At 49.0% G+C, this 13632-nt stretch overlaps 5 protein-coding genes across 5 annotated transcripts; 3 read left to right on the forward strand and 2 right to left on the reverse strand.

The window, feature by feature from the left end:
- Window positions 1-856: 856 nt before the first annotated feature.
- On the forward strand, window positions 857-3089 carry EI90DRAFT_3279422 (uncharacterized protein; the record flags this gene model as incomplete). Its single annotated transcript, XM_039066667.1, has 8 exons — window positions 857-1097; window positions 1184-1227; window positions 1317-1500; window positions 1565-1590; window positions 1641-1802; window positions 1867-2006; window positions 2065-2164; window positions 2220-3089. The coding sequence occupies 8 exons, from the start codon at window positions 857-859 to the stop codon at window positions 2715-2717; spliced, it is 1395 nt and encodes a 464-aa protein (XP_038920789.1). The 3' UTR covers window positions 2718-3089.
- A 16-nt stretch (window positions 3090-3105) lies between these two features.
- EI90DRAFT_2908135 (Glutamyl-tRNA-Gln amidotransferase B subunit) lies at window positions 3106-5218 on the reverse strand (the record flags this gene model as incomplete). The annotated part of the gene is made up of 11 exons (XM_039054310.1): window positions 3106-3383; window positions 3456-3574; window positions 3608-3846; window positions 3903-4075; window positions 4126-4237; window positions 4288-4372; window positions 4434-4537; window positions 4592-4671; window positions 4731-4872; window positions 4926-5002; window positions 5059-5218. The coding sequence occupies 11 exons, from the start codon at window positions 5216-5218 to the stop codon at window positions 3106-3108; spliced, it is 1569 nt and encodes a 522-aa protein (XP_038920790.1).
- Window positions 5219-5910: 692 nt separating this feature from the next.
- On the forward strand, window positions 5911-6543 carry EI90DRAFT_3039682 (uncharacterized protein). The gene is made up of 2 exons (XM_039058960.1): window positions 5911-6067; window positions 6121-6543. Exons 1-2 carry the CDS (start codon window positions 5984-5986, stop codon window positions 6301-6303), a joined length of 267 nt encoding a protein of 88 aa, XP_038920791.1. The 5' UTR covers window positions 5911-5983; the 3' UTR covers window positions 6304-6543.
- Window positions 6544-6939: 396 nt separating this feature from the next.
- EI90DRAFT_2429854 (uncharacterized protein) lies at window positions 6940-9775 on the reverse strand. The gene is made up of 10 exons (XM_039053015.1): window positions 9251-9775; window positions 9020-9193; window positions 8673-8973; window positions 8495-8621; window positions 8345-8438; window positions 8178-8281; window positions 8046-8123; window positions 7657-7988; window positions 7289-7605; window positions 6940-7233 (listed from the first exon to the last, which is right to left on the reverse strand). The coding sequence occupies exons 1-10, from the start codon at window positions 9521-9523 to the stop codon at window positions 7087-7089; spliced, it is 1947 nt and encodes a 648-aa protein (XP_038920792.1). The 5' UTR covers window positions 9524-9775; the 3' UTR covers window positions 6940-7086.
- EI90DRAFT_3039685 (exocyst complex component Sec10-domain-containing protein) lies at window positions 9586-13439 on the forward strand. The gene is made up of 16 exons (XM_039058961.1): window positions 9586-9686; window positions 9738-9813; window positions 9869-10032; window positions 10100-10411; window positions 10468-10566; window positions 10626-10669; window positions 10708-10755; window positions 10805-10979; window positions 11039-11479; window positions 11528-11907; window positions 11956-12033; window positions 12084-12245; window positions 12299-12378; window positions 12431-12641; window positions 12702-12764; window positions 12823-13439. Exons 1-16 carry the CDS (start codon window positions 9612-9614, stop codon window positions 13325-13327), a joined length of 2913 nt encoding a protein of 970 aa, XP_038920793.1. The 5' UTR covers window positions 9586-9611; the 3' UTR covers window positions 13328-13439.
- Window positions 13440-13632: the final 193 nt, after the last annotated feature.

The raw sequence follows: 13632 nt of genomic DNA on the forward strand, positions 1-13632 counted from the left end.
GTTGGTCATGTCGTGCATGGTTAACACGAGTACTGACTTCCTCATCCAATCAATGTTCGTTGCTAAGTAGCATCCTTTTTAATTTTGCGCTTCAGTTCTACGGACGAACCCGTATCGTGTCCCTCGGGTGCGGAGAATGATTAGATTATGGCCTATGCCGCACAAATATCGCAGGAAAAAGATATCATCTATTCATTCCTTCGTTCATTCAATTCTGGCCTTGTGCAATATTGGTCTTGATTGCAACACTCATCGTCGTCGCTAGCGCCGTATATATTTACCCCATGTTGTGTAGTTTGTTTGGGGTGTAAACTCGGAGTCGGGAACGTCCCACGATTTGCCGCTGAATCACGCTTGATGGCGTGCCCAAAAAAGGAAAGAGTCAGAAATGATGGCAACGGGAAAGGCGAAAAGGGTCGAACAGGGAAATAAGGTGGAGCTTTCAATGTGAATGGAAGTCTTTGTTTGAGCCGTTAGCTCGAAAGGACCAGGATGCCAAGGAATTAAGCGCCAAGGAACTAAATCACGTGTCATACGCAGTGTTAGAATTATTCCAACCTCGCTTCAGTCCCCAACACTCATTCCCTCTTCTCTTTCCCTCGTTCCCTCCCTCCTCACGCTCATTTGGTCTGTTGAGAAGGGCTACAATGCTTTCTCTAGCCCTTTTGTCTCTTGTTTCAACGGTTTTGACACTTAGTGCTCGCGCATTTAAAGCTCCTCGTGCTGAACTAGGGTCGCATCTCCTGCAGCCGTGAGTGTGCTTTCTCCCAATCCTCATGGCGGCACTATCGCTGATCAATGCCCCCTCCCGGGCAATAGCAATGATAATATCACAGATTGCATAAGCCCTGACCCCATGAACACTTTAACTGATCGTCTCAACATTGCTCTTAACACATCTGGGCCTGGGTATCGCCTCAGGCTTTGTCAGAACACCACCTACACCATCCAAGCTCCCATTCACTTTTTTGCCCCTAATCAAGAGATTTCAACTGTTGGGCTGCCTGTTGAAGGCGAGGACGGCGAAGATCTGCGCGCGATACTTCTCATCAACGGCCCAGTAGCGAATGGTGTCGGGCACACTACGGCAGTAGATGGTGAGGACGGATCTCAAACGGATTTTCCTTCTTCCACCTCGTGCCGTTTCTGACGTATACATTCAATGATTCATCATTTCCCATAGGTCAATGCCAAAATTGCGATGGCACTATTCTCAGACATGTCAGAGTACGTTTTCCCCTCCTGCAGCCCATCATTCGAATGGCGTCCGCGACTATTCCATGCACTTATCTTGACTGCTTGGCATTTCTCTGCAGATAAATGGCACCCGGCTTGGTGCACCCCCCATCAATGGCGGTGCAAACATCGAAATGGGAGGTTCAAATTCTGACCAGCTGATTGAATACGTCAAGTCCTTCGATCCCCGAGGGTGGTCGTGTCTGCACGTCATGGAGGGTGCGCTGGACTGCATGAACGCAACAGTACGGTATAATGACATTGGTAAGACGTCTTCTCTTGATTGATGCCCAAATTTATGTAACTTGTGTTGCTTTTCTTTTTATAGGCCCATGTGGCAGTGATGCCTTCCAGGTATGTAAGCAGCCAGTTTGTCATAATCAAGGTGAAACCCTTTAATACAGCAATGGGCGGATGGTATCAGCTTGAGCTGCCGTAACAGTTATGTGCATGGGAACTGGATCAACAATCCTACAGACGGAGGGATTGTTATCTTTGGAAGTCCTGGAACGCTCGTCGAGAACAATACGATATGGGTCGAGACCAACACTTTGCTTGGCGGAATCGTGAGTCTCCTGAGCGCCAGCCTTTCTTTTTTTTGAGCATATCTGTCTCACATTTTGGTTCCAGAACATGGTCGACTACGAACCGTTTCTGGGGACTTACACTGGCGTTATTGTGCGAGACAATACAATACGCGGCGGGTTCGCCACTACTCCCGAGCTACCGGGAGCAACCAAGGGTGACAACAACGAGACTGTAATCATTAAGTTCGTCGCATCAGGTCGCTTGGTCTACTCATTATGCTGACGTTGGCTTTATGAACAGAATTGGGATTGCTATGGGCCCACGTACCTGGTTCGGCGACCGATACGGGCTGAACGTCAGTTTCGGTGGTTCGGTATATAACAACCAGTTTACCGGAGGAGTAAGTGAGGTCCAAGAGTGTATATCAATCTACCCTCTAACAATGTTCCTATTAGTTCGGTTATGCCATGGCGATGAGTGCTGTTACCAACTTCACAGTGGAGAATAATGTCCTTTTCGACAACACTTCCTTCATTGGGTCTCGTGGACCCAATTGCAGTTCAACAGACAACACCCCAACTCCAGAGCCCTTCGTTGCAGATCAGAACAGTGTCGTGGATTGTGATCTTCAATCATCTATTGTGCGAGTATCTGATGGGGATTCCTTAACGTGCATCATGCCCACTGATGGGGACTTTTGGCCCTTTGGTGGCCAGCCATCGCCCAACGTCCCAGGTGAGGAGGGGCCAGGCAGTGGGGGGCCAGGCAGCGGGGGGCCAGGCAAGGAGGGAAAATCGACAGCCCAGAACACTGCCGCAAAAATTGGATTGGGCCTGGGCATACCATTGGGAATCGTTGTTGCGCTCATTGGATCCTGGTATCTCAGAAATTGGTACCTGTCGCGGCCACATCATGGTGTTCCACGCTCGGCGTATCTAAAAAGGTACTCTTAGCATGCCCTAGACATTTTCTCGTCCCCTTTTTTTTTCTTTCTGCACCAGTGTTTTTCGTGTATCATTACTATCTCATGCTGTCACTTTATCCGCCTGGTCCTCTCCTACTCGTTGTCTGTCCATTATTTCTCATAGAGTTGTCTCCACTCGACATATTGCGAAATCCAATCCCTCTTTACCCTCCTATTCCTATTCTTAATGGTCTGGACTCTAGCCTTCATTCCTTAGCTTTTCTGGTGTTGGTGCATTTTCATTCGTTCCAGACTACTTCGTAGGTGCAAATTGGATCACGATACTGAGTTGGACATACCGTTAATTGACAATTTGCTTGTTGGATTGGATAAGAGCAAAATCTATGCATTATTGGGGACTTACCTTTCATTTTTGATCATGACAGCATTTGCTTCAACGCAGCCGCTGCGTCCTTGGCGTTCGCTGTGCCTCGACTATGTTTCATGACGCGCCCAACAAGTTTCATGAGAACTCTTTGGTTTCCCTTACGGACTGCCTCGGATTCCTGAGGGAGGGCATCGATGGCATTTTGACATAGTTTTTCCAGGGACTCTGGCGAGGAAGCTTGGAGAGATAACTCTTGCACGAGTACCGCAACCGGTTTCGTCGTCTTGGTATTGAGAATATGGCGGATCAATGTTTTCGCTGAAGTGCCTGATATATAACAAAACCAATTGCTGTGAGAAAGAGATGATATCAATGTTGAAACTGTCCACAAACACTCACCTGTGAGCGTTTTGTTCTTCAACAAGGAGAGGACATCGCGCATGGCCGTGACGGTGACTGGGTTCGCGCTGAATGGTTCGTCTCGAAACACCAGTTGGCCTACAAGCTCATGTGTGATCCTATGTGACGCGCGTCAACATCAGAATTCCCACAATACACATGGGACGCGCCAGTTAATTGCCACTTTAGGGTCGCAATGTTTTGCTACCTGCTCAAAGTAGCTCACCGCTCCGCCTTTGGATGGTTCACCGTCAAATCCAACATCGGTGCCTGACTCAATTGACATCAGAATATCGGTGTCTCGGGCGCTGATGCCATATTGTGATTGCAATCGGGACCGAATGGCATGCGGAAGTTCGGGCATGGATTTTGCGATTTGTTTGATATAGCCCTGTAAGCATAATTTGGTCAACCACAGGTTCTACTCTTGGAAAGCCGTATCCCAACCTCCGTTAGGATGAGAGGGGGGAGATTAGGGTCGGGCATGTATCGATAGTCTGGTGCATCTTCTTTACTGCGCAGAGTGTAGGTCTCCACGGGTTCTTCATCAAATCCTCGAGTTTCTTGAGCGACGGAGCGGCCGGAAGATAGGAGCGAAATGTGTCGATGCACCTCTGAGACTAATGACGAAGTCAGTTACGCAGCTGAGAAATTTTGATAATCATCCTACGGATGGCAGACATGAGGAATTTGACGCTGTTCAAGTTTTTGATTTCGCAACGCGTGCCAAAGGGTTTCCCTTCCCTATTGATGGACACATTGACATCACAGCGCAATGAACCCTTGAACATATCATCACGCAGGAGCCGACAACGAGAGGAATTCCACTAACTTGTTCCATCTTCCCGTCACTCGCTCCAACTGCTCGAAGCACGGCCTGGAGGCTGCGGACATATGCTCCAGCTTCTTCAGGAGTGCTACACCAATGCATACGGCATCAAGCCATAATACGCACAACGGGGGACATGATTCACCAACCGCATGTCAGGTAATGATACAATTTCCATGAGGCCCACGCCAGCACGGTTCAAATCTATATGCCAAAATTCGGCGCCCGGCGATTTTGTGGACTTCGCTGTATCCTAATTGCGGTGTATGAACAGCTATATCGGTGGAAAGGGGAGAAGACGGATCACCTGTTCGAGCTGTATCTGCTCAATACGAACAATACGACCGGTGTCGTCCACGGAAACGCGTCCATTCCGCGCGAGTGGAGCTAAGAAGGGCTCTGATAATCTGCGACTCAGCAGCAAGATCGGGGGAATCTAGACGTACCATACTTTTGCGTGATTTGATATCCGCTGGGCAGGTCGGCATAGAAATAATGTTTCCGATCGAAAGAAGAGCGTTCATGAATATCACAGCCTAGTGCCAGAGCCGTCCGCACAGCGAGATCTACACATCGTCTGTTGAGAACCTGAAGCAAGGCTTGAACACAGTGTTGCACAGGAAGGGCGAAGGATAACACACGGGTAAAGTCCCGGGAAAAGCAGCATCAAATAAGGAGACGTGGGTATTCGGAGAGATGTCCTGGGAATTACTAGATGCTGATGAGTTGGGTTAAAACGCCTTGATCACCTTCATCGAGATGGGAATTACTGACGAGAAAATAACTTGGCTCGAGATCTAATTTGTGCGTGCACCTCAATCCCGATGACCGCTTGCCATCCCGGCCACCGGGGGTCAGAGACAAAAGTGGAGAACTCCTTGGCCAGGCGAGGCCGGGTGCGGTGAATTATGTTTGCGCATAAGCGCCAGAGCATTCGAGCTGTTTTTCGTTGATGCTTATTTGACCCGGGACCTGCAATCGCGATGGTTTTTCATCAGTTGCAACTCGAACGCGTCGTATCTCGCTGATTATTATCATGCTTCACCCTGGCCTTCGTTATTTACTCTTTGCTCTTACAGGGCCTGCTGTTACGCGTACCACGCGTGGCATTCCGACTTGTCAAAACGCGTCCATTGGCAAATTGGCGACTTCCTCTGGCCACCACCACTCTGAACCTGACACCCCTCTCATCCTTCAGCCTGAGTTTGGTGGTGTACATACCCCAACTGCTTTTTCACGGTACTATCAAATACATGATCACCTATCGATAGCCAATAGAGCGGCTATACCTTCCGATTCGAACCAATTACAAGGAGGTTCTACGGAGCACAGAGGCAACCCCACATATTTCTCCGCGACTCAGGGAATACAAACATCTACATACCGTCCTGCAGAGCGTACACCTCTGACTTCCGCGACTCAGTCCTTCCGCTGTGGCAGTCACGAAGTTGAATATGATTCTAATCACGATTCTACTAGAAGCTTATGTCCTGAGACACTTCACTATGCTGCTTCTCCGCCTCACTCAGTAACCGAGCCAATCTCTCCGGCTAAAGTCACGAGTAAAAAGGTGACCTCTCGTGAAACGAACTGGATACATCCCTTGGACAGCCTCCGGCCCTCTGATACACTTAGGGCGAGCAACCTAGTCTCGGCTCTCCCAAGCCCTCCTACTTCCTTCTCGGTGGCTGCAAGGGCTATGCAGTTGAGGGATTCGGGCACTCAACAACATGAAAAGAGAGGTGCCGATAAACCAGCGGAGAAAGCACGCTGTGTCACGGGGGTGAGCTTGTATTGCTGCTTAATATATACTCTCTTGATAAGTTGTCCGATTAGCGCCGACGGTGCTGCAGGAAGGCCATTTCCCACGACCATCCTGCTATGATTGACATACTCCAGAGGTATCTTGGTCTCTCAAGCGCAGGTCTCATCGGGTTGCAGTGTCTTCCTATATCGAATGAACCAAGGAACACTTTTTGCAGTGAGGTAGCTGTATGCTGTGATGGCGTCCAATTGTAAGCTCGCTTGAAGTTTTTCGACAAAATTCTGCTCCATGAATAAATTGGGACAGCTACGATGGTGACCTCGTTCTGGATTGCTCGATGCTGAATTCACGCACTCGATCTAGCAGGTTCCCGCGCTGATCGATTCGTAACTTAGGCTCAGCTTCAGTATGTAGTCCCACAACAGCATAAATCGTATCAAATAGATGTTTGCGTATCGAGTGTAGACTAGAGCATTATTACTCTTCATCAGAACCCATGATGATTTCCGGCAGTGAGCCGACTTCGTCGTCGTCTTCACCATCCGGTGCAGGAAGCATATTATACCTTTGCTCTTTGATGGTTTGACCGTCTTCAACCATGGATGAATCGTCCGAATGAACTGGTCGCGGGGGTGTCCACACCTCGGGAAAGACATTCTGAGTCGAGCGTGGTGAGATGGGGACATTAGGTGCTGTTTCAATCGCAGCCATGCCTGTCTCTGGGAGCAATGGGATTTGGCCATTGTGGTTGGAGGTTGTGGGTGCCGTTATGGAGACGGGAGCCGCAGTAGTGACCAACGGCTGAGGCACTGAAGGGGACCAAGGGCGAGGAATGTTTGGAGCATTCAGTATAGAATCTTCCTCAATTGTGGGCGAAATGATCGATCGGTGCAATACGTTATACGTAGCATCCTCAGACGAATGCCACAGAGGTTTTGGAACGAGGGAAACAGGAATAATTTGGTCGGTGGTAGCGGCCCCTTCCACTGTGTCTTCCATCTTCTCATCGGCAGCCAAGGATATGCCCAAACTTAATCTCACTTCCCGTTCTTCCTTGCTTTCTCTGAAGAGCAAAATGTCCTTGATAGTCCTCGCGGAAGATAAGGAGGAGGACCACGTAGGTGGAAGGCCCAAGTGAGGGGGACACGAGGGTGTAGAAGGAGATTTAGTGACACAAGAGAAGACTGAAAAAACCGGAGTTAGTAATGGCACGACTTCAACAAAAAAGACAGGAAATACCTGCCGATGGTCGTGAGCAGCGGCGTTAGCAGTAGACCTGATCAAGATGCTGAGGTTCTTCCTCAGCCATTCGTCCCCTCCAGTACCCCCATCTCGAAGAATGACGTCCTCGCAAGTCTGTGTTATCTTATCGAGAACAGTATGGAGCTGTTGGCGGTGGGGGAGGGCATGCGAGTGGTGCGGCAAACTTAATAGAAGGGAGGTTAATATTCGAAGTGTAATGGACTGGAGGGGTGCGAATGAGGGTGGGGATTGGCCAGAAGTAGTTTTAATGGCTGAGGACGTTGAAGATGGGATCAGAAGAAGGGGTTTGAGCGCTGTATCGAAAAATTAAGCTAACGAAAAATGAGGATTAATTAATGGCCCACCATCGAGGGACACTAGGACTTCCTGCCACACCTGAACATCAGGATTCAGGCACTTGGAGCCCACAGCCCCTGGTCTCAGAAGTTCATCACCTTCGAACGTTCCGCCTTTATCTTTCTTGTTCCCTTTAGAACCATTAGCTTGAATATAGTCATCAGTCGGTTTTGGCGGGGAGACATCAGCCCCTGAGCGACTGGGAAGGATCTTCAGCATAGGGACGAGTAAAGCGCGGATGAAGCGACCAGGCAGATACGGAGTGTGTGCTATCGGGTGCATGTGGGACGGAACAGATAGAGAGATGGAAACCGCTCGAAGAAGTGCAAGCCGGGTGGTCCTTAATGTATTTGATCAGTCTAGCAGAGAATGCTAAGCAACCCTAATATGAACGCACGGTGGATAATCCTGCTCAAGATGCCAGGCTATCAGGGAGGAAATTTTTGGGATGTACGGGGTTACATGATGTGAGGTGCTAAATAAGGCAGTATTATAGTCGAATTTCTATAACGAGAGGAAGTTCCGTTACCTGTTGATTAGAGCAATATATAGATCACAGCCAATTTCCAGGAGCGAAGGAATAGCAGACACCTCCATCGAGCGGCGTAACGGGTCAACAAAAACATGTGGATCCTTCGTTGTGGGCCAATAAAATTATATCGTCAAAGATATCTAAAGATGAGTGGTGGAACCTACTGAATGAGGGTCCATAGTGGTGACGCTTAACAACCTGTCCACTACCGAAGCAATCGGGCCAAGGGGTAAAACTAATGGGCGGGACGATGTCGCACTGCAATGTGATTGAAGTTTGAGCATGCATCCCGAAAATAGCAGAGGGAGAAGGACCTCAGAAGTTTGACCAACAGTGAAACAAGGGAACGAAGTCTATCAATAACCAGAGGGATCACCAGGGCCGGGGACGCATCTTCCGGGATAGTAGGGAGCTCGAGTCCCGGGGATGAAGGCAACGGTGCTATGCGATCACAAGATAAGCGTCCACATCCAAGACGATTGAGTCCCTTACCTTCTATTTTTGCCTCAACTTTGAAAGCTGTCCTCAATTTTTCGACGCACACAATGATACTATTTAATGTATCCTCAAGAGTTTTTCGCCACAACAGGACGGAACGAGCTTTGCCACCAGGGATATGCAGTGCAGAAAGAAGGATAGCGGACGAAGAAGCCAACAGCGATTCGCTGTTGTGCAGCTGACCGTCAATCCGACTTAGCCGAAACAGGGCAAGTTTAGTAAGTCGAGGGGTCAGTGACACATGCGCCGCGGGGAACGATGAGACCATATGCGTCAAAATTCGGAACGCGAAGACCTAAATCTTGTCAACACAGAGCGCAGAACCGAGGATAACCGCGCACCATAACTCTATTAGGTGTGTTCAAGTTCTCTGCAAGTTGTAACAATGCGATGCTGAATTTCTGGAGGTTGGGGGTGACCACCTGACGGTGAAACTCGGGCATGTCGAGGGCCGACGTAAAAATCAGGTGCAGTAGCCGCATCGCCTCGATGTGCACTGGTGGTGGTTCATCCCTCTAATTTTCGAAAAGGCCAAGTTAGGCAGATATGCAAGGACTGCGACACGTGCCTACCGACAACGCAGGCAATGCAGATGAAATCCATGATTTGGCATTTTCTGTGAGTACCTCGGAGCTCAAAGACGCGACTCTATACGCAAGGCAGAAGCCTGCCCATCTTGCGCCAGGATAAACTGGCTTTTGGAGAAGTGAATGAATACGTGCAACTAGAAGTCGAGGCGAGCTCAGATGAGACGGCGTCAATTGCGAAACAACGATGAGAACGTTAGCGACCGCCCTCTCATCCGTCGAAAGCTGGTGCTGAAGGATGACATCGAGCTGAGCCATGGATTGAAGAGCCACAATTGGCCAACGCAATTGACGCTAAAAAAAAAACCGGCACAGCCACACGCCTGACAACCGGCTCCGATCACCAATGGCACATCCCAGCGCTGGGATATTTGCCCTCGACCCCTCCGTGCAGGGACTTTTGACTTTAAGTGCATTTAAGGCACGATGTTTGGAACTGTCTTGCCGCAGTGTCACTCACCGTGTTGCGCAGGAAGGCTTCGATCTGCAGGAATTCATTACGTCAATATCTGACAAGCTTATACAGCAGTCAAAAGAGGACACAGGGTGTAAGAAACTCGGACATATTCTTGCACATGTAAATTCTCATTCTGCTCTCGCCAGCGTTTGACCCAGCGCCATTCATTCGTACCTTCGAGTCTGCTGTGGACAATCTCCTAGCTATCCGGGAAGACGTCCAGAAGAAGAAAGATGCTTTAGAGGTCAGCGTGCGTGATGCCGAAAGAGGTTTTTCGCGCAAAATTAGTGAACTCAACTCAGGTTTTGAGGTAGATATCTTGATAATCCTAGGACACGCCTCCAATAAAACTGACAAGCATTTCACGACTGCTCCAGGCTGTAAACAAATCATTCAATAGCATGCACTCCAAGATATCACTTGTCGGGAAGTCAGCCGTCCGGACTGGGGAGACTCTAGAAACGCTTCACGCTTCACGTGAGCGGGCACATGCTACGCACGATCTCATCTCGTACTACCATCAATTCTCGTCACTGCCGGGGGAAGAGAACGATTATACAACCTCGAGCCGACTGAAGTTGGATGTAATGCGCCGAGACGGAGGCAAAGCTGGCCGCCAGAAAGTTGCCGTTATACTCAGACGGCTGAGTATTCTAGCTCGCGAAGTCGATTTACCAAATGCAGAGCAGGTGGCGTGGCCTCTTTCTCATTTACAATGAAAACTCATTTCCCCTGAATCACCCAGACCCGAAAACGCATTGAAAAGTATTGCGAACTCTTCGAAAAGGATATGCTCAAGCTCTTCGACAAATCCTACCGTAAGGGTGACCCAAAAATGATGGGCGTACGTTGTCAATCTTCGAAACTCCGTGCTTCTCTTTGATGTGCATTTCAATCACCTAGCACTGTGCCCAAACACTGCTGGAGTTTAACGGCGGGCTTCTTGCGTTCAGATATATGTTAATCAGCACGATTTTTTCATCAGCAAATCAAAAATGCTGGAAGAAGTAGACACGCAAGATGACAGTGAACTGTGAGTTTGAAATCCCATTGCGTATGGATTACTGATGGGTGGCTGCCAGATGGGCTACCCTACCGACCCCGTCACACCCTATGCCCAAGTCCTCTAAGGTTCTTGTGGATCTCTTTAATGAGATAAGATTTACTGTTGGGCAAGAGAATGAAATCGTACAGGCCGTGTTCCCGCATCCTGTTCTGGTCATGGGTGTTTTCTTGCAAAGGGTGTTTGCTCAGTGTGTGAGTACTATAATGGTGACAGTGAGCTGAAAGTACTCAATGTCACCGTGACCAATCAGATTCAGCAGTATATTGAGCTCTTACTCAATAAGTCGCGATCTTTGTCTAATCTAGCCTACTTGCGCGCATTGCACCTTTGCCACTCGAGCACTTCCAAATTGATCGAAGACCTGAAGTCAACTTACGATTTCTCTGCTTTGGCATCCACTTTAATACAAAATGTTGGCAGAGGAATGACAATAGATTCGGATCTACCAACTTCACCAAGCGGAATCCCTCAAACGGGGTCAGCGAACTCATCGAGTGGAGCGGCTCATTTGCTTAGTGGCGGTGCTGGGACTCTGTCCATCCCAAGTCTACTCGATACGGCTATGGAGGAGCTTTTCGTTCCCTATATCGAAGGGACCAAATACATCGAAAGAGAGAGCAAGAACCTCAACGAGCTGTACTTTGGTGCAGCGTCCGGCGCAGGCTTGTTGGACAAGTTTTCGAAATGGCATGTAAGCTCAACGACGCGATGACTCATTTCCATTGTTAAGAGCTCTCAGTCAGCCAGCGCCAGTGGCTCATCTTTTCCGCTCACTGGGTCGGGCGCAAGTACCGTCGCATCCAGTGTAGCGTCAAGTTCAATGAAGCTTCTTGATCGGTTCGGTGGTTCCGGAACGGCAGCAACAGCCTCGTCTGCTTCTGCCGCCTTCCTTAACAACATCGGGCGTCAATGGAGGGGCGCAGTCTCTAGCCCCAGCTCTACTAATGCTTTGACCGAACCTGATACCGATGCCAACAATGGCAAAGTAGATGAAGACGCCACTTCCAAATCAGCAACGGAAGAAGATGGAAGATTAAGCGTGGATCTTGCCGAAACTGTTCTCAAATGGCACGCCGAGGCTGTCGGAAGATGCGTGGAGCTTAGCATTATCACTGACATGTGAGTGGATCTATAGTACACAACGTCGTCGCTCACCCCGTTCCACAGTCCGAAGAATGCTTTCGCTCTTATGAAAGTGCTCGCTGATGCTTTAATTAAAGGCTACGTTGAAGTGGCAATCAACGCGTGGGTACTGTCCATATTTCTTTCTATCCCGCGGACTGAACCACACCCAGTGCCAATGCCGAGCTCGCAGCAATTCCATCAAACACAGAACCGCGTCTTATTTCCCTGGCAACTCTCAAACAAGCAGATATGATTGTGCATCTTTGGCAGCAATACGTTGGCATTGCTTTGTTGCCCCTGTCTCACACTGCGACTAGCGTGACCTTGAGGCGGTAAGCACGACGTTGCGTAAGCTTGCTGGCGTGACCCAATTTCCTCTTGGCAGGGAAATGATGGTTTACAACAACCAAACCGTTAGCAGAGCGGAAGGGGCTGCTGCTAGTCTGGTGCGGAAGCTCACAGACGGTACGATCTGCCAGCCTTCTGCGAGTTGCACTTCCAACTGAATACTGCACAGTCATTCAGGCATATCTTTCGAATTCATTATCCAAGCAGAAGAAAACAGACTTTAAACCCAAGAATGATGACCTATCGTTTGCGCGTGTCAACACTGAACCGTGCGAACTTTGCTGCGATACTCTCGAGAAAGTGCGTGATGCAGCTCGGGAAAATATGAGCGGAAAAAACCTTGAAGGCTTTTTAACGGAAATTGGTGTTGGATTTCACACGTAAGTCCTTTCCCTCGTCACTCTAAACTCCGTAAATCGTCATGACATTCATTCTTATAGCTTGCTGCTTGATCACATGAAGAAATTCCCGGTCAGCGCAACTGGTGGTCTCATGCTCGCAAAGTATCAGATTCCCTCCGCCTGCTTCTTAGCATACTCACTTCTTCGCGCTGCATAACAGGGATTTGAAATCATACCAGGATTCCATCGCTTCGTTCAACTTTCCTTTGCTCACTGAACGCTTTGAGTTCCTTCGACAACTAGGCAACGTTTTCCTGGTCCGTCCGGAGATTCTCAGGACATACATCAGGGAGAACTACCTCGGCCGTATCGATCCTGCACTCATTCGGCCCTACTTAGCAATGAGAAGCGACTGGAGCGGGCAACTGGAGCGTGCGTGGGACCTGGGCACCGGATTAAGCGGCGAGACAGTTTCTGATCCTGTTAATTCCAATATTGGAGTTGCAACCCTGGACCTTCCCTCATGGGCAAATCTGAATCGAATGAGTTTGGCACGTGGGATGGAGGGTGTCAACTTGCACGTCCACGAGCTCAAGGACCGACTATCAGCAAGTGGTGTTAGCCATAGACTGAGCGGAATGATGAAGGATTTGGAAAGTCTGAGGCTGCGGGCTGGCGCGAACAGAGGTTCGCCATCCACAACTTCGCGCTATCCATACGCATGATTGTTCTCATACGTATGCAGCTATCGTTCGACAAATGCCTATACATGTATTGCTATCAGATAAGCGGCTACGATTCGCGCTCACTTTAAAATGCATTTGTATTGTGACCGACTTATTCCCGTTTACTGGAGAATCGCTACTACCGCCCTCAATCGACGGTTTCATGAACGCAGTGTTCTCGGCTTGAGTCTGCCTGTCAATTAACAATTCCTGGACATCAGAAGTCTATATTACTCAGGAGTGTGCAGTACATAACGAAGAAGAAAACACCAGAGTAAAACGAATGCAACAGAGACAAGAGGCGC

Source organism: Cantharellus anzutake (genome assembly GCF_015039405.1).
Source record: "Cantharellus anzutake strain C23 chromosome Unknown EI90scaffold_7, whole genome shotgun sequence".
NCBI lineage: Eukaryota > Fungi > Basidiomycota > Agaricomycetes > Cantharellales > Hydnaceae > Cantharellus > Cantharellus anzutake.